The 25504-nt window shown below is 42.6% G+C and overlaps 2 protein-coding genes and 1 long non-coding RNA gene across 3 annotated transcripts; 2 read left to right on the forward strand and 1 right to left on the reverse strand.

Moving 5' to 3' along the window:
- Positions 1-158: 158 nt before the first annotated feature.
- thbs3a (thrombospondin 3a) lies at positions 159-11494 on the forward strand. Its single transcript, XM_028979220.1, has 23 exons — positions 159-434; positions 1106-1312; positions 1525-1778; positions 1878-1980; positions 2125-2154; positions 2566-2648; positions 2728-2779; positions 2897-3045; positions 3151-3291; positions 3400-3474; positions 3854-4006; positions 4104-4214; positions 5018-5125; positions 5791-5950; positions 6026-6144; positions 6368-6420; positions 6812-7005; positions 7109-7287; positions 7382-7430; positions 7540-7736; positions 7941-8113; positions 10276-10415; positions 10513-11494. The coding sequence occupies exons 1-23, from the start codon at positions 356-358 to the stop codon at positions 10572-10574; spliced, it is 2871 nt and encodes a 956-aa protein (XP_028835053.1). The 5' UTR covers positions 159-355; the 3' UTR covers positions 10575-11494.
- Positions 8134-13578, reverse strand: LOC114789825 (uncharacterized). The gene is made up of 3 exons (XR_003749732.1): positions 13298-13578; positions 10522-10711; positions 8134-8984 (listed from the first exon to the last, which is right to left on the reverse strand). It is a non-coding gene; the product is annotated as an uncharacterized LOC114789825 (long non-coding RNA).
- Positions 13579-15138: 1560 nt separating this feature from the next.
- On the forward strand, positions 15139-19850 carry hjv (hemojuvelin BMP co-receptor). The gene is made up of 5 exons (XM_028980854.1): positions 15139-15179; positions 16520-16573; positions 16786-16942; positions 18052-18539; positions 18899-19850. The coding sequence occupies exons 3-5, from the start codon at positions 16846-16848 to the stop codon at positions 19502-19504; spliced, it is 1191 nt and encodes a 396-aa protein (XP_028836687.1). The 5' UTR covers positions 15139-15179; positions 16520-16573; positions 16786-16845; the 3' UTR covers positions 19505-19850.
- The last annotated feature ends 5654 nt before the right edge of the window (positions 19851-25504 follow it).

Here is a 25504-nt window from a genome sequence, read left to right on the forward strand (position 1 = left end):
CTGAGAGGTCAGCGGTCACTTGACTGTGAGATTTATAAAAAGCCAAGCGAGTATCTAAGCTAAGAGACGGATGCAGCCCCCCCCCCCCCAAAAAAAAAAAAGAAAAGAAAAGGAAAGAAAGAAAGAAGCACAAACGAGCACACGTGACACTGGTTTGCACACAGGCAGGAGTTCCTCGGGGGCAGAAGGTGATTGATGGGGAGTGGGCAGCACACACACACACACACACACACACCCCGCACAGCCCCGCGTTTAGCTGCGCTGGTTCTCCCCCGTGGCAGCAGAGCGCAACTGACTGGGAGGAAACCCCGGAGACCCGCCGAGTTTTGCACACTAACGTTCGCCTTCTGCGAGAATGGACGCGCGTCGACCGCCGTTAGCCTGGATCTTCCTCTCAGTCCTGCAAGTCGCCTGCGTCAAACAAGATGTTCAAGGTAACCGGCACTTCTCCTCGACAGGCGCATCTATTCTCATTCAGCACCTGAGGTGTCGCGTTATTCAATATTACTGCAAGTTAATAATTGATAAATCTTAATTTTCTGACTGGAAAAAAATTTTTTTTTTTTGTTCCTTTTAAGGAATGATTCCAATCAAACAGATGCAACTGTGTGCTGCATGCATGTTTCTGATAATGAAGTACTCCTTTTGTACCTTTAAACTCACTTTTACTATGAATTCCAACACTTCTGGCCAGGTTTCAGTACTGGATCAGTATGGATGAAGACGTTTTCTGTTTAGAATCTCCCTCCTTCTCCTCCTCCTCTTCTTTTTCCCCCCACAACATGACTGGTGTGGTTTCTGAGTGCCACCCATGGGGGTCCATTGTCCAAGGGGGTCTGTGAGTGTGAGTCAAGACATAAGGAAGGAAAATCAATTGTTAAGCTTTAAGGAATGGAACGAAGAACAGGAAAAAAGAAAGAAGAAGGAGGGGCACAGTTAGAATAAGTTAAAATCAAATGGCTGTTGTTCACTCTTTCAAAAACTTTTAAATTGCAGCTACCACACATTGTGCTGATGCTGCAAACAGATATAGAACTATATATATATACACACACACACACACAAATGCAACTTATTTAACTCTCATTTCTCCTTTCTTACACAGTGATTGACATGCTCACCCTCCAGGAGGCCAAAGAGAGTGTAGTAGCAGTGGAGAAAATTTCTGGGGGTCTGAAGACACTCAGTGACGTCTACATAGCCTCCACTTTCCGCCTACCACCCAAACTGGGTGGTGTGTTGCTGGGTCTATACAACAAGCAGGACAACATGAAGTACCTGGAGCTCGCCATTATGGGCAAGATCAATAAAGGTAGTTAATAAAAATAAAGAACTCACAATTGATAAAAATAAAGTAAAGGTTGGGATAACTCCTAAAACAAGCAACAGAAACTAATGTTTAATGTGCCACAGATATATCATTTCTGCTTTTTAGTTCTCTTTCCATTCTTTTATGGTTCAGAACCACCCCAGCTGTAGGTAGTTATACATCTTTCCTCTATAAAACGTCTCCCACTTTTACAGCTTTGGTTCGCTATGTACGGGACGATGGAAAGCTCCATACAGTCAACCTTCAGAATGCGAACCTTGCAGATGGAAGAATCCATAACATTATTTTAAGAGTTGGAGGTCTTCGTCGGGAACACTTACTCTTAGAGCTTTATGTCGACTGTCGACTGGCTGATTCGAGCCAACGCCTGCCGCAGCTGGTCCCTCTGCCGGCTCAGGCAGAGTCTGTGGAAATCCGTAACGGCCACAAGGCCTACGCAAGGCTGCAGGTATCACCCACCTCTCTTTGCTTTCCCTGCAATCTTCATTGGCACAGATTGTGGTGGGCTGGAGAATAAGTGGTGTGAGGGGTTTAATTTGTGTTTCAGGGCTCTGTTGAAACACTCAAAATGGCTCTAGGGGGCACTGTGGCAGAAGCAGGGGGTCTTACAGACTGTCCCTTCCAAGGGGACGCCTCATCCTATAACACAGGTGAACCTGTAAATTCATCCTATTGCTGTGTGCATCAATATGAGTTAAAATCCATAATTACCTTTTATTACTAGGATATACTACCCAATATATACTGTCTGAAGGTGAAGTGGTTTCACGGCAACTATTACTTTCTTTGTGCAGTGAATGGGGCAGAAATGACATCCATACTTGGTAAGTGGGCAATTATTGGGATAAAATTAAAAGAAAAATCTTTTACTTTTCACCTACCTGTTATCTATTAATTATTGGTTAGATATGTTTAACATTTTTGTTAGACACAAAGAGCCTAAATGGTATTAAGGTTCTGTGGCAAACCTACAATATAGGCACCCATGTTAGCAATAGCTACGAAAGTTTTAATATGTGCAGGCTATATGCAGTTTGCACGACCAGACAAGCTAAAATAAAAAAGACATTAGCTTACAAGAGGATCCTAATTACATTCATCCCAAACATTGTTTAGTCCAATTTACCCAGTTTGTTTGATGTTGGGCATTTGCACATAAGCATGTTGGCACCAATTTAATCCCAATCCTACTTCAACTACAAAAAAAGGCTAATGTTTGTGTTGCGATTTTTCAGGCGACCACACTAAAGCGCTTATTGGGCAGCTCATCATTTTTAATCAGATTTTAGGGGAGCTACGAGCTGACATTAGAGAGCAGGTATGTGTGCTGGGATGTATATGTGTATTGTTTTTACTGGAATATAAGAAGCACTCAAATTCCATGTTTCCATCTGCAGGTAAAAGAGATGTCTTTGATCAGGAATACAATCCTTGAGTGTCAGGTTTGTGGTGAGTGACTACCTCATCAGCCCACCAGCCGTTTAAGCCCATTAGTCTGGAAACTTGTAGCCTTGTCTGGGTTTTGAGGACAAGCAGTTCTTGAGAGACCCATGTGTGTATCCTTAGGCTTCCATGAGCCTCGGTCACGCTGTTCCCCCAGTCCTTGCTATAAAGGAGTGCCCTGCATGGAGACCTTAGAATTCCCAGGATACCGCTGTGGACCATGTCCCGAGGGCATGACAGGAAACGGTACCCACTGTTTGGACATCAACGAGGTTTGCAAATATTGTGCTTCTCAGTTTAGCCCCACCTTTCGTGTCAACTTGCCGCACAGCTTGTCGTCTGTTTTTCTCACATGTTCTCCTCACACATTTTCTCAGTGTGAACTGGCCCAGCCATGTTACTCTCCTGAGGCTTGTGTGAACACAGCCAAGGGCTTCACCTGTGAACCCTGCCCTCCGGGGCTGTGGGGACCCCCTGTCTCAGGGGTTGGCGTGGAGTTTGCCAAGAGTCACAAGCAGGTACTGACCTGCGCTATTCATTTACAGACATACACATGGAAAATAACTCCTCTCATGAAACTTTGCATAAGATTATGCTTTTTTTAAAATATCGTCATTGATTTGTAGGAATGTGTCGATATCGATGAGTGTGTTGAAGTCCACAATGCCTGCACTCCCAACTCTGTTTGCATGAACACAATTGTGAGTATAAAGTTAACGATGCAGGGTTTTATGATGCATTGTGATCTAGTGGCATAATACAAAAACACAAGGAAACAACATGATTATTATAGAATCATGTAGTACAGCTTTGTAACTTTAAATGATGTCAGAGTGTTTCCTTGCTTTGATAAAGATGTGAAGCTGTGAACACTGACCCAATACTGAATCAGGCTATGGGTTGAATATTTTTTCTAAAATGCATCCAACCCAATCCTCTGTAATAGTTTTGTTGATGTAAATGAATGTAAGATGAATGTAAATGAAAGTCCAGTAATATCATAATGGTTTGGCAATCTGCCTCCACTGTCAAGGTATTAGGAAAGCATAATATCTTGTTTCTCCATCTGATATTTTCCAGGGTTCTTTTAAGTGTGGTGGATGTAAAGTTGGGTACATGGGCAATCAGACATCTGGCTGCTTTGCACGGAGGTCCTGTGCCATGCTTGACTTCAACCCTTGTGACTCCAATGCCCACTGCATCATAGAAAGAAATGGGGAGGTGTCCTGTGCGGTAAGACTCTATATTTAATTTTAACCAATATTATTGTGATTTTCCTGGATACATACCAACTCTTAACTGATAACTCCTGCATATGTTTCTCCCCTAGTGCAATGTGGGTTGGGCTGGAAATGGAAACACTTGTGGAAAAGACACCGACATTGATGGGTATCCAGATCGCTCTCTGCCCTGTATGGACAACAACAAGCACTGTAAACAGGTTTAAAAACACATTCAGGTCAAAACCACACCCACTGTGTTCTTCTGATGGTGTGGTTTCCACACGTTTTCTTCATCAAATTTTTACTGAAGCATGATTAATGTTATTTTGAATAAGTTTATAAACCCAATTAAAATCTCTTAAATGTCTAAAATCCGGGAAACAGTGACCCCTAGCGTCAGAGCAAAGGGTTTTTGGGGTCATGAATAAAAACACAAAAGGGCATATTTCAAAACCGTACATGTCTTTCTTATATATTTATTTAGTATGTGTTCTAGTCTTGTTTAAAATGCTACATTTTTGTAAACCTAAAATTCTCCATTGACAGCAGGAAAGGTTGTAATGGAGGAACTGAACAGGACAATTGTAATGTTTCTGATACAGGATTGTGTTGATTTACTATTAATAACAAGAGTCAAAATGAATGTGCTACTCGAACTTTGTGCACGCTTTGTTGGGCTGGTGTGAGTCCAATCTCTGCATCATGCATCCAAAAAAAGCTATAGTGATCGAGTGAGTAATATAAATTAACACAGCTGCATTTTGTGCTAGCCAGTGACATCCCTGCATATAGCTGTTTATATTCTCATTTGCATTATTTTGTAGTGGAGCCACATATATGCTGTTCAAACACATGAACAACATGAATATCAGATCTCCATGTCACTGTCCATCTAAGCCTGTTTCTGACGCTTGTTTGTCATATAGAACAAGTTTTAGTCTTAAGAATTAATTCGTTAATTCATTTGTTCACGTTTTTAATCGATTGACAGCCCTAATAATAACAATTATATTTGGAACAGGACAACTGCATCTTCACACCCAACTCAGGGCAAGAGGACGCTGACAATGATGGGATTGGAGATCAGTGTGATGAGGATGCCGATGGAGATGGAATAAAGAATGTAGAGGTGAGGTGTCTTTAATTCAGCACCTGTCCTTTGGCCTTCATTTGTAAATCAATCAGTCGATCAATTAATCAATGTGGACATGGACAATTCTGAATCGATTCAAATGTGATTTTCAAAAAATTCTTTCATAATGTAATATTAATGGAAGGAAAAAGGGTGAAGTACAGAAGTGCACCTCTCTGACAGTCTATAATGTGTTCATGGCTGACTGGCCAGTGTTATGCCTCAACCGGCGTCTATGGTAACTGGTGATGTTTGCTGATGTTTTGCTGATTGCTTATTTTTATCTACAGAGTCACAGATTCCCTTGTTGTAAAATATTTTAAATATTAATAAAAACCACTTATAAGGCATTAGAACCGGCGACAATTTCAACTTTTTAGTTAGTGTTTGATAGTATTTAAACCATCACCTTGCTACATTATATTAGATGTACAGATATAAATTTTGCTCATTTTGTCTGATTCACCATGTAATCCTCTCTTTGCTGGATGACATTTCTTTTTGTATTGTTGATCCTGTAAAATGAATGCTGGTAAATGGAGAATTGGCATTATTTCGGAACTACATCTGTTGTATATCAAATGGCTGGACAGATGCCCATCTTGTACATTGTGTTGATTCACAGTGACTCACAGACTGATCCTGCTCTTGAACTATTTCAGGATAACTGTCGACTTGTGGCAAACAAAGACCAACAAAACTCAGACACTGACTCTTTTGGAGATTCTTGTGACAACTGTCCAAATGTCCCAAACATAGACCAAAAAGACACAGATGGCAATGGGGAAGGAGATGCCTGTGACAATGACATTGATGGAGATGGTAATATTGCAAAGCTGAGTGCTTTATGTTAGCGTCTCGAACAAACAACAACTGTTAACATATTCCCTTTTTCAGGTATTCCCAATGTACTAGACAACTGTCCTAAAGTCCCAAACCCCATGCAGACCGACAGAGATGGTGATGGGGTGGGGGATGCATGTGACAGCTGTCCTGAAATTAGCAACCCGATGCAGGTTAGTGCCACTGCACTTATTTATATATGTAGAATAATATGTAGAAACAAAAGACATTTAAAGTGGGGAAAGTAAGAAAATGGCTGAAAGAAACAGATGATTAACCAATGTAGACATTGATATTTCAGTAACATTTCATTTGAACATATTGTTTGACATTGTTATTCTATTCACATTGTTTCAGCTTCATTTCTCATATTTTTTTCTTTTGCTCTATTGCCAGACTGACATTGATAATGACCTGGTAGGAGACGTGTGTGACACCAATCTGGATAGGTGTGTCTTTAAACAAAACTTTACAGGATCATTCACAGCTACAGCTACCTCTCAACAGCACTTTTTCTTGAACACATCCTAAATTTAATGAAATCCTACAATGGATTTAAATAATGAACATGCTCACACTTATTAGCCATAACATTGATGCCACCAACCTATTATTGAGTAGGTTCATTTTTTGTAACCAAACAAGCCTAGACCTGTCAAGCTGTCAGTTTCACATCTGTTAAGCATATCCGTCTTGGATTGGACAAGCTATGTAGTGTTATTCAGTTCTCATGTTGCTAATGTAATGGCACCTCTAGTGCCACCTAGAGGTCTTACTGTTTATAAGAAACTATTTTATACCAATTGTTGGTTCATTTATTAAATTCATATTTTGTCTTAGTGATGGGGATGGTCACCAGGACTCACGAGACAACTGCCCAGACATCCCCAACAGCTCTCAGCTGGACTCTGATAATGATGGTCTTGGTGATGACTGTGATGATGATGATGACAATGATGGTATCCCTGATGCTGGTGGCCTGGGCCCAGACAACTGTCGTCTCATTGCCAACCCCAACCAAAAAGACTCAGACGGTGACTTTAATAACCGATATGAAGTTGTGTCATTATTTCCTGTAATATTAGCATAATTATGTTCTCATATTAAACAGTAGTCCTCTGTCTAATTTCATGGCAGGGAATGGTGTTGGAGATGTATGTGAGAATGACTTTGACAATGATGCAGTGATGGACATAGTTGATGTATGCCCCGAGAGTGCAGAGGTCACACTGACAGATTTTAGAGCTTATCAGACAGTCATTCTAGATCCAGAGGGCGATGCTCAAATAGATCCCAACTGGGTGGTACTCAACCAGGTAATTTCATTCTTTGTGTAAAAAAATATATATAAAAATGTATTAAGATTACTTTGCCTAAATCTGATGTGGATATGTCATGATTATTTTTCAGGGTATGGAAATAGTCCAGACCATGAACAGTGACCCTGGTTTAGCTGTGGGTATGTCAAACATAAATGCATTCATAAATACATATATACACAAATCAATCAATTAGCAGCTACATCCCCCAGGGTATATCCATTGAATATGGAGATTATTTTTTCCCAGGATACACTGCTTTCAATGGTGTAGACTTTGAGGGTACCTTCCATATCAACACAGTGACGGATGATGACTATGCAGGATTCATCTTTGGCTACCAGGATTCCTCTAGCTTCTATGTGGTCATGTGGAAGCAGACAGAACAAACATACTGGCAGTCTGTGCCATTTAGAGCAATGGCAGAGCCTGGATTGCAGCTGAAGGTGGGAAGATTGTTTCAGTATCATTTACAATGCATTAAAATGCTGCTCAGATATGAAGGTGCTCACTGTGCATGAAACTGCTTAGCATCCTACACATGTTATACATTTACATTACATAATTAATACAGAATTCATTAAATAAATTCTTATTTTGTATAATAAAACAAAATAAATAATTAAAGGAGAGTCATTGCCTCTCTATAGGCTGTTAAATCTCGTACTGGCCCTGGGGAGTTTCTTCGAAATGCACTGTGGCATACAGGTAGCACAGACGGAGAGGTCAAACTCTTGTGGAAGGATCCACGTAACGTTGGATGGAGTGATAAGACATCTTACCGATGGCATCTCAGTCACAGGCCCCAGGTGGGGTACATAAGGTAAGTCAGACTTCTGGGGCTTTTAATGTTTTATTGCCTTTAAACAAGAATGTGATATTTGAAACACTGTTTAATTTTAACTGCATGGAAGATTCATTTCGTTTTCTGAATGGCTGCTGTGTAAAATGTTGTGGTGTTTTAATTTCTTAATGCTAGGGGGAGCTCTTGGGTTGGATGATGTCACAGTCACCAGCTCTGAATTAAAAATTTAAGAACTAAAATTTGAAAGTTAATCTTAAATTGAATCCATGACCCTTGTGCCTGAACCTGAAACTATGCCGCAAGTAAGGTTTCAGTAAAATTTCAGGTTGTAAGATTCAGGCAGTGAGGATCTGTTTGGGGTTTGGAAAATTGAGTAATTCTTAAATGATCTTATGCCACAGTTCATGGTTCATATTTATCTATAAGTTCTACAGAAGTGACCAATGACATTCCTATCATAAATCCTTGTGTGCTCATGACTGTCACGCTGCAGTTCCCATAGGCCAGAAATGTGTGGGAGAAAATGAAATGATATCTAGCAGAAGCAATCATAGTTGTCTACATTTACAGCATTTGTCTATCTAGTTACATTGCACGTACTGACAGTTCTACGAACAACTCAGGCCTCCTCGGTAATGTAAACACACATCCTGGCAAATGTGCAGGCTGTACCCCTGAATGTGGTGAGACTTCTCTGACACCATACTGGGTGGTCTAAATTCTGGCAAGTTATGCTTATCATTTTGGTTTAAAATATTCTCCTCTGCAAACCTCAGTGACTTTACAGGGGGACTGGGCCCCTTCGCTTTCCATTGTTCCTGTTGCCATGCCAATGAAATCCTTGGCAAGAATTTGCTGGGTTCCTGTTGATATGCAGATCTAGAGGAAGCTGTAGAGTGGGGTGAGAAAGAGGGAGACGAAGGGGGAGCAATAAAAAGGGAAAGCAACAAAGGAAAGAATGAATGGAAATTAAGGACCATGCACAACATATGCACCAATTGTTGATGAGTTATGCGATAGATCTGTGTGTGTTCTGGAATCAGTTCATATTTACTGCGATGTACCTTTAATAAAGTTTCTGTGCAATGCTGTTTACATGTATTGTTTTTTATGTATGGTGACAGTGGGGTCAGGGGTCTCTCTGTGTGACTGGCCTGGCCTTTGTAAGGCAAAGAGGCCCTTTTAGACATTGAGAGTCACCTGCTTTGTATTCTATGCAGAGGGGAGAATAGACCCTGCACTGCACTTGTCTATTTCTCCCATTGCATTACTATTAAGGACTACAGTACATACACCTATTGGCTGCAATGCACAAACCTTCAGAATCTTCATGATCAGTCTATAGCTAAGAAATACATGAAACACCACCATTACATTATTCTCAGGTTCATTTTAATTCAATGGTTTAGGAGAGTTTAATAAATTGATAAATACATTACATAATCAGGCAGAAATATTCACAGTTGTATACTATTGTATACATGCAGTACTGTGCGACAGTTTTAGGCACGGTTTTATTTAAATAATAATAATGTACAGTACAGGCCAAAAGTTTGGACACACCTTCTCATTCAATGTGTTTTCTTTATTTTTTTTCTTCATGACCATTTACATTGGTAGATTCTCACTGAAAGCATCAAAACTATGAATAAACACACGTGGAGTTATGTAAAAAAGGTGAAATAACTGAAAACATGTTTTGTATTCTAGTTTCTTCAAAATAGCTGCCATTTGCTCTGATTACTGCTTTGAACACTCTTTTCATTCTCTCGATGAGCTTCAAGAGGTTGTCCCCTGAAATGGTTTTCCAACAGTCTTGAAGGAGTTCCCAGAGGTGTTTAGCACTTGTTGGCCCCATTACCTTCACTCTGCGGTCCAGCTCACCCCAAACCATCTGGACTGGGTTCAGGTCCGGTGACTGTGGAGACCAGGTCTCCACTTTTTGTTAAGTACATAACTCCACATGTGTCCATTCATAGTTTTGATGCCTTCAGTGAGAATCTACCAACGTAAATGTTCATGAAAATAAAGAAAACACATTGATGTGAGGTGTGTCCAAACTTTTGGCCTGTATATACACACAAACACACACACACACACACACACACACACACTATTTCGAATATTTGTATTAGAACTACAGGAATCCCATAGTGTCATGGATTATAACTATGTTTCAGAGTGAAGCTCTATGAAGGGACCGAACAAGTGGCAGACTCAGGAGTGGTGACTGACACAAACATGCGAGGTGGGAGACTAGGTGTTTTCTGCTTCTCTCAGGAGAATGTTATCTGGTCCAATCTGCGTTATCGATGCAATGGTATGTGTTTAAATATTTTTCATTCTACTTGATTGGCTTCACAGCTGTAGGCAAAGCTACATAAGTAATTCTGAGTAATTCTGAATTTGTATTTCAGATACTGTACCTGAAGACTTTAACCAACACCGCCAGCAGGTAATAAAGCACTTAAGGGTGTGAAGAATGCAAGTGAGGTCTACAGAGGGCCAATTATGTCACTACACACAGCCAGACACAGCCAAACTTCTGTGAGTGACCGTTTATGGTGGGCCTTCAAAAGGGTCAAGGCCTTTAATGAATATCTCCATCTCACAGACCTGAAGAAACAACATGGAAAAGACAGACAAGACATGTCTGACGCGTATGGATTTTCCAAACTATAATTACAGTGTGACAAAACGTCAGACCGTGCATTACTGTCCTTGAAGAACTATTTTTGTACTGCTACTACACAAATTATGGGTTGTTCCATTTTTACAGGGAGTTACAGACATTGATATAACAAATTAATTTGCCACATTGTGGCCATGAAATGTTAACAAGTATAAGGTAATGTACCTGCAATACACCATAAATATACTGAACAGGAAGTTCATTATTGATTGCGTTTCAAATTGCTGATTTTTTTCTCATTCAGTTGTCATTAACTTTGTCTGTGACATATCCATCCATGGACATGAAAGAATTGCAGGAAAATTAAGCCATGCAAAATTTTGACAAATTTTGTTTAGGTCCCTCAATCACCACCCAACAGCTTTGACCTATCAAATTGTGGACCACAGAAAACCTCATATGATTGGGTAACCTTTGCTGCCATTCTGCATGAGTGAGTCTGTGACCCAGTTGTCTAGCATCAGAATTTCGTCACTCAAATCCATACAATGGCATGATATTTTGCAGCATCTGTTTGAACCTGCTGTTCACATGATGGCTCCATACCAACCACTTGACTGGCACCAGCAAGATGATGTTTTATTCATTGCTAATTCATTGTTTATTGTTGCCAATTGGTGTATCTCCAGCTGAAATCCATAAATGACCACGAACCCTCATAAACTGTTGGTGATAATTACACTTCAATAAATTTCTCTTAATAGGAACAGGTCAAATTCAGCACTTTAAGCAGTCAAGAATGCTGCATCTGAGAAATGCCCCCCGTCTACTTACCTTTACTAATTTACACAAAGAAACAATAGAGATTGGATTCGCATTTTGGAGATTTTCATTTAGTCACATCTTAACAAAATAAATATTCAGGAAGCATTTCCTCTTGGTCTGGGAGGCCGGGACGAGTGCAATATTGGGAGGAGATTGTACAACAGTGCACCACATCCCACACCTGCCTGACATAGAGAGAGCTGTTCCACCAAAGCCATTACTCTCCACATTGTCTTCTTACTGACTGTCCATTGTTTAAAATCTTCACATTTCACAATAACACTGTCTGAAAATATAAAACAGGCACCTCCCAAACCCCCTTTTAATTTTAATGTACTTTCTCAACTGGAGGGGTCCCCTATAAGACCCTTCTCCACTTTTGCATGTCACATTGAAGGGACACATATCATCCATTTTTGCATATGAGGAAATCTCAGTTCATCACATTTATGGTGCTCCGTTGAACATTCTTTGAGGCACAATCATATAGCCACAGAATACAGGACACTCTTTAACAGCCCTATTTTAAAGAGCAAGAAATGCAAAAACACTAAAATGTTCACCTATAAGAATTACACTAAACACCTATAGTACCTACAATGCAGGAAACACTGAAAAATGAGGACAAAATTATAAATTGCGAGTAAAATGACTCATTAATCCATAATTAGTCTCTTTTAAATAGACATTTTCCAATTAAGATGTGGGTTTTAATTGTTTTTAAATAGCAATCGTCTTTATCGTGTTGTAGGATATTAACTGGAAACTTCTCAGCATTTAGAGTGATCCATTAAACCCGAATCCATAAACATGGCCAGGGAGCCTTAACAATGGTATGCCAAACTAGTATGATAAAATAATCAGTGTGAAAGTGACACAAAGTGACATGATCTTGTCTGGATGGAATGTAGGCCTGAGTCGAAAACCTATTCTAAAAATACTACAGTAGGAGAGGTCGTCATTGTTCTTAACACATCAACTGTAAACCTTTGGCTATTCAAATCAGTGCTTTCATTCTGATCAGGGCCACCATAAGAGAAGCTAGGAACGTTTTTTTTTTTTTTTTTTTTGCCAAACGCGTTCATTTCACTTCACAGCAGGCCCACTGGTGCTATCCAGTGTACTCTAGGCTAAATATTTTCACACTTGGCACAAAGCAAGCATTTCATAAAGGGCTTTCACTAATCATATCTGTCATGGGGTAGTGTGGCACAGTTCCTCTTACTTGGCGAACAATCTTTTAAGGATACCTCATACTGTACAATGTCATAAAAATATGTTGACCCATTCAGAGAATGGTGTGTGGTATAAAATTCACAAATCAAGGTTTGTAGGAGAAAAACATACCGGTATTATGGACTGCACGAACAGGATATTAACATGACTATTTTTCAAATATTCTAACTTCAAAATGAAACAATCAATTGCTCAGTTGCACATATGTCAGACGTTTGGATTCTGTTACAAAAAAGGTAAGGTTATTCATAGTTGATCTATTCGAGTATTAAAATGAACTCGAGGAATAAAGTAAAAACTCTAGCCGGCTGCCAGTACGCAGGCGCATTACGCTCCAACGCCGCTTCCATGGCGACGCGTCGCTAAGCGACCAAGTCGGTTCTGACCGACCCGTGACCGAAAAGTTAGCTCCGGTATTTTATCGTTTTTAAAAAACTGATACGAGCAGTAACAGTCTTTAGCAAGCCGTGCTATATGTTACTCAAACGGGGAAAATATTTCTTACTTACCTAAAATTACTCACAACAAGTTACTTTAAACAGCAAGACTACAGCCCACACTGGCAGCCGTTTTCATTTCGGATTGTTGAATAAAGTCGTTTCAAAGATTTCAGGATGTTCGCCCGTTCTTTCGCCAGCTGGGTGGGTGTGTGGGATCTTGCACTCAGCCTTTCTCCTTTTTCCCGAAATTCTTCCCTCCGTGGCCGGGGTCGCTGAGCCCCGCCCCCCCCGACACGATCAACAAAGCCGGCAGAGGACAGTGGAGCAGGAGCCGAGCACCAGAAGGACGGCCAGATTACACACACACACACACACACACACACACACACACACACACACACAAACACATCCACAAACACACACTCACACACAAACACACACACTCACACACAAACAGACACACACACACATACTCACACACCCACACACACACCACACACAACACACACACACACACATACTCACACACCCACAAACACACACTCACACACAAACACACACTCACACACAAACACACACACACACACACACACATACTCACACACCCACAAACACACACTCACACACAAACACACACACTCACATACACCCACACACAAACATACTCACACACCCACACACACTCACATACACACACCCACACACAAACACACACACACACGCACACTCACCACCCCACACACACACACCCAAACACCACCCACCACACACACACACCCACCCCCCACCACACACACAAACACACACCACATACTCACACCACCTCCCACCCACAAACACCACACCCACCCCCCCCACCCACACACTCACACCACCCCTCCACTCACATCCACATAAACCCCACTCACTCCACCACTCACCCCACACCCACTCACCCACTCAAACCCCCACCCCCCCACCCACACCCCCACACACCCCCCCCCCCCACACACTCACACACACACCCCCCCACCACACCCCACCACCCACCTCCCACCCGCCCCCCCCCCCCCTTCCCCACCCCCCCCCCCCCTCCCCCCCCCCCCTCCCCCCACCCTCCCACTCCCCCCCCCCCCCCCTCCCCCCACCCCACCCCCCCCCCCCCCCTCTCCCCCCCCCCCCCCCCCCCCCCACCACCCACCCCCCCCCCCCCCCCCCCCCCCTCCCCCCCCCCCTCCCTCCTCCCTCCCCCCCCCTCCCTCCTCCCACCCTCACCCCCCCTCCCATCCCCACCCCCCCCCCCCCCCCCCCTCCCCCAACCCCCCCCCCCCCACCCCCCCCACCCTGCACCCTCCCCCCCCCACCCCCCCCCCCCCCCCCCCCCCCTCCCCCCCCCCCCCACCACACCCCCCCCCCCCCCCCCCCCACACCCCCCCCCCACCCCCCCCCCCCACCCCACACACCACACACACACACACACACACACACACACACACTACTGGCTTGGCGTCAATGAACCGAATTGTTAAAAACCAGGTGAACTAGCTGGAGTCCTTCTGGGGTCGATAGATGAATAAATTAATTTCTGTGACGCGACAGTTCCACCTGTCGCGCGCTCTTCGTACTACAGGTGTTACGAACCGCTGTCGTAGTGTGTGGAATATATATATATATATTGTGAAAGGTTCATCTTCGAAGACGTGAACTTAAACGAAACGAGAAAGGGCAACTCTGGCCGCTGGCCCATGTGTACCCACACTGTTTGCCCTCACTGGAAGCCATGTGACCGCCGGAGACCCCGGCCTTCGGGCAAAGGCCCAGAACCGGAGTGCTGCGAGGGTTTAAAATAGCTCCGGTCGGCCTCGACGGGGACAGCAGGTGCCGCCCCGGCTGATTTATGGCTCCCGCCGCGCAGCTCTGTCACAAATGCCCCTCGTGTTCGGTGTCGGGGTCTGAGGATGCGGAGACGCAGGTAAGCCGGGACATAAAAATGCTTTTTTACGTTCAACGGTTCCGTTTTGAAGTCACGTGACCGTGGCACGCTGCACCGTCGATTATTTATATACCATCTTAACGAATACCTTTATATTTAAGTAGTGATTTTCTGACTTTGAATTACTGCTCAACGTTGAATGGACCGGCATTGCAATAGTGTATGAGGGCTTTCTTGGGATAGATCCTGTTTGTGTATATCATATATATATATATGTATATCATCCGCGTAAAATGTAATGGATTGTTTTGTATATTTAGCTGCTATAAATTGCCTGAATGGTAATTAATAATACATTTTGCATCAGTTGTGATTATGCATAAATGGTGTTATTTACAGTTGTAATGGGATTTGTCTCTACAGTTAGTCAGTGTGCAGACACACCCAGGGCGTGTTTTATCTCGATGCTGACATATAAATGTATCAGCCATTACCAGAGGAATGTGCTGTTGTCTCTGCACTTCCATGTTTATGGGATATAAAATTGGCCTGTATTCCCAATCAGTTATCAGAATGCACTTCAGTGTCCACTGCCCTGAAACGAAATGTAGATTAATGGAAGATGGAAGATCATTGATGCTGAAAATGAGATGAAATTAGACTACAGGCTACACATGTTTGAGAATGTTGAGACTTCCACTGCATTTCCGACACCTGTCCCCCCTCCCCATGCAAGTGGTGGTTATTTCAGAGGGAGCACATGGTGGGAAGTGCTGGGTGTAGGCTGGAATTGAGAGTATATTTAGACTACCCTGTTTCTACCCTGCAACTGTACGTTCTGCTCAAGCACTAACCACTTTAGTGCTTGAACTGTTCATTTAGTCACATGAACTGAAATAAATTGCTGTTTTTTTTTTTTTAAATCCACCCTTGATAAAAATCAATTCTGCTCACAGCCACAGAATGCTTATTGTAGGAGTTGTATGGCCTTAAGTAGTAGTATAGTAGTAGTATAGTCTGACTTTCATGCACTATGGAAGTAATGTGAACTTGTTTGGCAAACATTAATCCATTGGCTTGTTCAGCATTACTAATTAACTAAGTATGTGACCTGTCAAAAATGTTTGTCTGGTCTTTTCCCTTGTTTGCTTTACACTGTTTCTGTAAGAGAGAGAGTCCAAATTGCAACACATCTTTGGTTAGATGTCAGTGATGCGAACGCCTTTAAAGGGCAAATGATGTTGGGTTAACATATCATAATTGTACATGTAACAGGATTTATTTTGCCCCTTCATTTTAAATTGTAGTAACTGACTGTGTCATTTTATGGGATTTTAATGTCCCTCTCATTTGAAAAATGCCACTGATCATGTTGGCAGGTTTACAGCGCTGTGAAATAACGTGATTCTGACATGTGGATGACTGTCCTAAAGGTAAGCATGTCATTTTCAAATCACTTTTCTCTTCACTTTTCAGAAAAACTACGTTCTATAAATGCAGTGCAGAATGATGTGATGGAATTACTCAGACAACAGTTAAAGTTTCATAGGACAGAGAATATGGTTTTTATGACAAACATTTACATTCCTGAAACCCATATTTTAACTTGTAAGTGTAATATAATGAATTTTCATGTCATTTTCAGTATTTTGCCTTGTAAGAAGACAGATATCACCCCTGTCAGACCATTTCTGTATGGAAGGGAATGGGAAAGCCGACTCTCTCCAGTAGCTACACACACCTTCAGTGGAAGCACAGTATATTTCTAGCCCTGCTCACATGTCATCTATGTTACTTTCAAGGTCAGTATGTGCTTTTGTGGAAAATTACAGCTATGCATTAAGGACTGGTTTAGAAAGTGTGAAAAATTGAAAGTGAAGCGATTGCCATTGTGATGGACTGCAGCACACCACACGGTGACACAACGAAATGTGTCCTCTGCTTTTAACCATCACCCTTGGTGAGCAGTGGGCAGCCATGACAGGCGCCCGGGGAGCAGCATGTGGGGACAGTGCTTTGCTCAGTGGCACCTCAGTGGAGGGTGGTAGTAGCCTAGTGGGTAACACACTCGCCTATGAACCAGAAGACCCGGGTTCGAATCCCACTTACTACCATTGTGTCCCTGAGCAAGACACTTAACCCTAAAATTGCTCCAGGGAGACTGTCCCTGTAATACTAATTGTAAGTCGCTCTGGATAAGAGCGTCTGATAAAATGCTGTAAATGATAGAACCTTGGTGGCTTGGGATTTGAATCCCGGTCCTGAGGGTAATGGGTTAAAAGCAGAGGACACATTTCACTTTGTGCACCGTTTGCTGTGCTGCAGTGTTTCACAATGACAATCGCTTCACTTTTACTTTCACTTTCACTTATTTATTATTCACTGCCACACAGCAATAAAAGATATTAGCTTTATTAACTTTAAATGTGGAGGACATTTAGAATAAGAAATACATAGTAAATGTATTTCTTAGTAATTCTATGTATAGTAAAAATACATAGAATTTGAGGGCCGTGGTAGCCTAGTGGGTAACACACTCGCCTATGAACCAGAAGACCCAGGTTCAAATCCTGCTTACTACCTGTGTCCCTGAGCAAGACACTTAACCCTAAGTTACTCCAGGGGGGGACTGTCCCTGTAAATACTGATTGTAAGTCGCTCTAGATAAGGGCGTCTGATAAATGCTGTAAATGTAAACTCACAGTAGATGTGACAAATATCTCACAAGTGTCCTGCCGCACCATGAGAGGGGCCCTACAACAGTACAACCAACGGTTTACATTATTTGGGACCTGTCCGGTAAACATTGTCACCTGCTACTTTATTCCGTCAAATTAAGCAATAAAGCATGAGAAGATATTATCACTGAGCTAAGGTATATGACTTTAAAAGCATTTCGTTTCATTTTCAGTGTGGGCGCAGTGCAGAATACTGAAGTGTAACGCGGATTTTGTTGCTGCCACCCTGGACCTCGGCGGAGCAGGCGGCAATGCTGGTTACTGCAGCGCTCTCCGCTCGTATGCCCACTGCACCAGGCGGACTGCGCGTGCCTGCAGAGGTGATCTGGCCTACCATTCTGCTGTGCAAGGCATCGAGGACCTCCTCATGCAGCGGAGCTGTCCAAAGACAGGTCCCACCTCTCAGCCTCAACGCCTGCCTCAAGCCCCTATCTCTGGGGACGCTTGCTTTTATGAGAAGAGCTATCTGCAGCGCGAGGGCAGGGAGCCGGACTATTTCCACTGTGGAGTTTTTGGGGACCCCCACATTCGAACTTTCCATGATGAGTTTCACACCTGTGCTGTGCAAGGAGCTTGGCCGCTTATTGATAATGAGTACCTGTATGTGCAGGCTACTAGTGAACGCATTAAAGGAGGTGTCTATGCCACAGTCCTCTCAAAGGTAACTCATGAGTTTCACCTCATGCATCTCCTATTCTAACTGTGTACTACCCATATAACAATGCAGGTGTAAATCAGCACAATTCAATTTGATTGCTGTTTTTTTAGCAAATGACTCAAAATGCACCTTTTATGCACCTTAGCATGTGTCAATCATTGCAATGGGCTCCTCCCATTTTAAACATCATTAAAGCTAAAGATACCTACCAAGTAGATCTTTCTTGTTTTAACTGATTATGTAAATCCTGAGCATGCCTTACATTAGAAAACATCTGCAAATGCCAGATCAATGCATCTTCATGCATGAATCCATTCTTATGTCACTGCTCTGTATATATGTTCTGTATAACCACCCCACAGATAACAATCATCTTTAAAAACTGGCGAGAGTGCATCGAGCAGCAGATCTACCATGCTGAGCTTGACAACGTTCCCCCTGCCTTTGTGGATGGGTCCATCACAAGCGGGGAGCGCCGTGGACACCACAGCCTCCGGATAGAATCAGAGGCTCCTGGACAGCATGCTGAAATTAAAGCGACCCATATTGGCACCACCCTGGTGGTGCGTCAGACTGGACAGTCCCTTGGCTTGTCGGTGCGTGTGCCCTGTGCCATTGCGGACACTTTCAATGCTGAGCAGGACCTGCAGTTGTGCAAGTGGGGATGTCCAGCATCACAGCGCCTGGAGCATGAGCAGCCACAGCCTGGCTCTTCTGCATATGCTGACTGTGCTTCCCTGCTCCCCATCAAAGACGTTTATTTTCAGGCCTGCACTTTTGACCTTGCAACTACGAGGGATGTCAACCTCAGTGCCTCTGCGGTGGCAGCTCTGCAAGATGCTCGCAGTTTGATTATGGACCCTGAGAAAGTACACTTACTTTCTGGTGACGTTGTCACAAACCAATTCTCTGTCCCCCTACTTGTTCTGACTGTTTTTTTTAAATGTTTCTGCTCAATGTGGATTTAATGTTAAATGTGCCAATACGTAAATGTGCCAATACGTTTTGCTTCGGATTAAATATTGGGTTCTATGTGCTTACTTTTAGTAATTGTAATTTTAACAAATGATGAAAATGAAAAATGTTTCAATGAGGCACAATGTCCATGGACAACTTAACTGTATTTGTTGTAATTTTAATGTATTTAATTAGCAATTTGCTGTTACTCCTGTGTTCATGCTACCTGATAGCATGGGTTGTCCCGGTTTTTAACCTACCCTTATAAGACCATTAGGGAAAACACTGGTTTTATTTGCAAAATGTAATTGTGTCATTGGATTGTGTAAAAATGAAAATATCTGGTGAATCTGTAAACTAAACAGTCTGGAACTGTAGACCTAGTGTCAAGTCCGCAAGCTGACTGGGAAGTGAAGTGCAGAGATGGGACATAATGGAAACAATGATTTATTAAACATTTACATTTACATTTATGGCATTTGGCAGACGCCCTTATCCAGAGCGACTTACAACGTGCATTCAAGTTACCATCGATGAAGAGATCAATTCCGGTTCACTAGGACCCCAACTATGAATACATCTATTTTATTCACTCTGTTGTAGATTCTGTACACAAAGTTCGACAACAAGAAAGTTACAATTTAATCTAAATATTCTTTAAAGAGGAAGGTCTTGAGCTGTCGTTTGAAGGTGCTCAGTGACTGAGCTGTTCTGACCTCGAGGGGAAGTTCATTCCACCACCGAGGGGCCAAGATGGAGAAGAGTCTAGATGAATGTTTTCCTTTTACCTTACCTTTACCTTAGATGGAGGGACCAGACGAGCAATACTGGAGGCTCGGAGTATACGAGGTGCAGTGCGAGGTGTAATAAGGGCAGAAACCAAACCAGGCTCGATAGGGCAGTGGTGGCCTAGCGGTTAAGGAAGCGGCCCCGTAATCAGAAGGTTGCCGATTCAATCCCGATGAACCATTATTTGCACACATAATAGCTGCCATAAGCAAATTAAAGTTGTCAAATTTGCAAACTTTCACTAAATCAGCAATGGCTCATAAACTGTGGGAACTATGGCCACCAAACTTAGTACAGATTTGTAGGATGCACCTTTATAGATATAGATAATATATAAAATATATTCCATTGGAATGTTTAGGCTTTTACCTAAAATTTTGTACCTTAAAATGCACAGCTTTGAAACGTTTTTTTTCCACCCACTACCCAGGCACCAAAATGTGCATAATATGTGTCAGTATAAAACTGAAATTTGTGTTTAGCATAATAACATTGCAGGTACTTAATGTACACCCTGGTTCTTTGATAACAGAGTGAGGTGTTTCATTATTGGAATTGCTTTGGGCGTAACAAACTATGGAAGCTCCAATGACCAGTCGGGCTGTGGTAATGAGGGGGCGGGGCCCTCCACAGAGTTTTTTTCCCACTTTCTTCTGTTTGGTGTTTCACTATGGGAGATTTAGCCGACTCCCAGATTGCACCAAAGTCATGCACTGCATGCACTTTAAAATACCACAGCTTGTACCAGGATGGGTCAAATCTCACACGCCTACATTCCAGATAGTAGAGCCCAGGAAGTGGCCATGAAGCTCTGACATGACAGGGGGTTGCCCTTATGCAGTATTGCCCAGGATACAAAGATCTGGTCATGTCCTCTAAAACACCAAAAAGGCTCACGGGGCACAGACAGAACATAATTAATTTAGCCTTTAATTCTTTTGAGAGGCAAATGAAGGGGGTGAAAAGCCACCTGCTCCACTGTCAGGCATCTATATGTCCCCCTCTACAATCTTGGACACAAATGCCAGGTTCGGCCACAGGAACATGCAGGAGGTGTTAATAGAGAATGCCTGCACTGTAGCCGGAGCTGGGAGAAACAGTCTTTAAAAACCTTAAACCCACAACTTCCAAAAGCCCGAAAGGGGTTGCAAGGGCATCCAGCACCATGGCCAGGTCCCAAAAAACGGTTGACCCATAGGGTACGCCACCAACTCAACCCTGACCGCACAGGTAATGTGGAACCAAGTGTTCACACTCTCAAAGTGCCTACAAGGAACAAGTGCTCTTTACAGTATATACATTGAAAATTCCAGCAGTGTAACACCGATTAACAAGACCAAAGACAAAACAACAATGACCAGCACAAGTGATCACACAAATCTGTGTCCTGTAGGATAAACAAACATTAAATATAACAAACACACAGTTAAAACAGTTAATCTAAACACACTGATGGTAGTTAAAAAAATATGAATAATAACACAATCATGAGAAATATCACGTAAAGCCGTGCTCGTGCAATACAGTTTCTACTGTATGACTGATTACGATATTTTCATTGAAATCCCCCAGAATCATTTTAGTTCAGTAAGTACAGTTTTCTACATTTCAGTACTGTCGTTGTATAAGAAACATCTGGGTTTACTGTGGAACATGAACCCGTGTAGACAAGCACGTTCTACTGCACCAGTAGGAATCAGCCATATGTCACATTGTGGTCACATTGCGCTTGTCTTGCATTTGTAAAATCATTGGGCAAGGGTACTGAAACATTTCCAGTTGAGGTTCAATACATTTTTTTTTTACCCTGGATTAGAATTTTGTCTTCTTTGTTGTCTACATGTTTTGTCTGATGTTACTCTTGCACTGCCTGTAGCCCATATTTGTTGCACATGTGCACTTTAGGTCGGCCTGTAACCTTGTTTAAATGTTAAATGTAGCACCTGGTTCTGCAGAAAGCCTTCATTGCCTTTATTTTAAAAAGCTTCAATCAATTCATCAGTTTCATATTAAGTACATATAGTAAAACAGAATACATGAGCAAAAACTACTTAATAGAAAAAATGCCAAAAAAAATTCCAAGCATAATATTTTCGGAAGTTTAATCAGCACAACAAACATGCAGATTTAATTTAATATCACATATTAATTTCCATGCTCATGTGCACGCATGACCGGTTTGTTTTGTAATTAAGCTAAGTGAAGGGCAAATGGCCGGGTTACAGGTACAGTTGCCAGGTTGGAATTTCTGTCCCAAGGGCTGCTAATTTCAACCTGAAAACAGAGATAACCGAAAAATATGTATCGTAAAATAGACATTAAACATGTGAATTTATATTAGCATCTTTATGTATATTAGCATAATTTATATTGTGGAATGACCTACACATCGCTAACCGGGCAGCGCTAAAAGAGATGCTACAAGTTGGGTACATTTCTGGAATGGCTTTCCACACTGTGACTTGATGGCCTAAATGCAAACCAGCTTGTACCCTGTAATTGCTGATCGCAGCTATATTTGTGACTGTATGCTGAAATTAAGGGAAAAAGATCAATAAGACCAGAGTGTGTGTGTGTGTGTGTGTGTGTATAGTCCACTGTTGATTCCTGCACTTAGAGCGATGGCTTCTCCATCCACGAAAAGGACAGCCACAAGGCATGTCTTGAAATAGTCCACACTAGACTGGCATTGTCCCAGCCAGAGTTGTGAGAGTTCTGCTGCCAGCTTGCATGACTTATTGAGCATGTGCTGCGGCAGGCTGCCGTGGCGCACGATGACCCTCCCCTCTCCAATTCAGCTGGGCCTTTCCAGGCCAACAAGGAAGGGATCCCTGTCTCTCCACCTGCTTCCTCAGTCTGTCGGGCCTGTGTTCAAGCTAGACTTTGACGAGCTCGAGTCTCTGGATGAGGAGGAAATGCAGGCCACTCAGTCAGCCCCTGCGCTGTAGGATGACAAGAAGACAACATTCACCAACCTGTTTTGTTGTGTGGCTGCTAAGCTGAAGCCTGAGCAGCCTTCCCTCCCACTTGTTCAAAAACCAACAAGATTTGCAGGTTTTATTTCTACCCTTGTCATTGCTCGGATCCGGGGTCATGCTCACGGACATAGCTGGGTATGGAGAAGACACAGGTTTGGGGGATGAAACAGCAGGACTAGGAGATGAGGCATGGAGGGGGAATGCAGGTGAGAACAGGAATGGGAGAGAGACTGTGCTGGGGCACATGGTGGGATAAAGTTCAGTTCTTCAGTGAGAGGTGGAAAACCTTTGGCTGGTGCTACGCTGGTGCAAAAGGTGGCGATGCACAAATCTCCTGCCCCCTTAAATCAAACTTTTAGAAGTTGAGAAAGAAAATAGTAGATTACCCACATCATGCACTGTAGAGTGTACATGATGTGAAAGTGAAATGATTGTCATTGTGAAACACTGCAGCACAGCACACGGGGCACACAACGTAATGTGTCCTCTGCTTTTAACCCATCACCCTTGGTGAGCAGTGGGCAGCTATGACAGGCACCCGGGGAGCAGTGTGGGGACGGTGCTTTGCTCAGTGGCACCTTTGTGGATCGGCAACCTTCTGATTATGGGGCCGCTTCCTTATCCACTAAGCCACCACTGCCCTACCGTGTACAATGGAGTACAATCACGATTCAGCCCTCCCGACCAGGGTTTATTGGTTGTAAGAAGATCAAACCTGTTTGAAACGTGTAGCCTGTCGTGTGGTTGGTCCTTACTGCACATGTGCAAACACAGAACTGAAGTAGCAGCACATGGAATCGTTCAGCTGATTTTACGTGGTCTCTCCTAGTTATCATGACTGGAACAACAGGGAGATCTTGTTCAGACAAGATATTTTTAGTGGTAAATCAAATGAATTTTGAGGACCCCCCCCACTGCTCTAAAGTTTTTTTTTTTTTGATTCTACGCACAATGGCCAAAGCAAATTGTTTCGCTTTGTTCAGCATCGTTACTGACGTGGGTTCTCCTCTGTCTCTGGTAACTCTACAGAGAGCAAATCTCTGTCTTCAAAATCTTAGGTGGTGAGATACATAACAACTTAAAAATCTAAGATCTATATTTGTACAGCCATTTACATTTACAGCATTTATCAGACGCCCTTATCCAGAGTGACTTACAATCAGTATTTACAGGGACAGCCCCCCCCGGGAGCAACTTAGGGTTAAGTGTCTTGCTCAGGGACACAGTGGTAGTAAGTGGGATTTGAACCTGGGTCTCCTGGTTCACAGGCAAGTGTCTTACTCACTACGCTACTACCACCCATGCCAGTTAGAGCCAGTTGGACACTAGTCCATTGTTCTTCTCACAGTTTCAGTCTCATTGAGAAGTGTTTCTTTCTCTATCCCACAAGAACTTGTGGTGCTGTCTCGATAGGTTAGAGCTGTCCATTTCTGTACAGAATATTAGAAAAGTGGTTCTGTTGCTGTAGATGTGTTTGTTATGCAGCAATTTGCTGTGTGGATTTGAAGCGCCCTCTGCTGGTGAGATTAGGTCCAATATGCCTTTTACAGGGACAGGTCCCCCCCTGGAGCAATTCAGGGTTAAGTGTCTTGCTCAGGGACACAATGGCAGTAAGTGGGATTTGAACCTGAGTCTTCTGTTTCATAGGCAAGTATATTACCCACTAGGCTATTACCACTGATCAAAGGTTATCTTAATGATTGAAGCATGTTACATAATACTGATATGCATATATTATGGAATAATAAAAGCTAATAAGGTTGGTATATTAAGTTGAGAATCATTTCACATGAATGGAATTTTGTTGTGGAAATTTGGAATATTGTTGCCACATTGAATCACAAATTCAAATTCTGGAATACTGCATGTGAAATTATGACCAAAAGAATCCACTCACTACTGCGATCAGTGAATTGGCAGAAGGCTGACATGAGTTCCCGTTACTCTGTAGATGGCGGAGTAAAGCAGGGGTATCATCTATTCTAACATATACTCACCCCACCATCCCGGCCTGCAATGTCGTGGCAGTGATGGCGAGTGAGAAATGTCGAAAACACCAGAAGTGTCAGGACGGCTTAAAGGAATCTGCTGTGCTTACACAACCTCGCTTGTTTTCAGTATTGTGGATGTTTCAGCATTTTAAGAATGTAGAAAAGTACTGGCTTTTTAATGGACCAAATCATCAAATTTGTCAGAGCTGTTCAAATATTGTCCATGTTGAAAATGTCTCTGTTAATGGTTGGA

The sequence above is a fragment of the Denticeps clupeoides genome, chromosome 5 (genome assembly GCF_900700375.1).
Source record: "Denticeps clupeoides chromosome 5, fDenClu1.1, whole genome shotgun sequence".
Classification (NCBI taxonomy): Eukaryota; Metazoa; Chordata; class Actinopteri; order Clupeiformes; family Denticipitidae; genus Denticeps; species Denticeps clupeoides.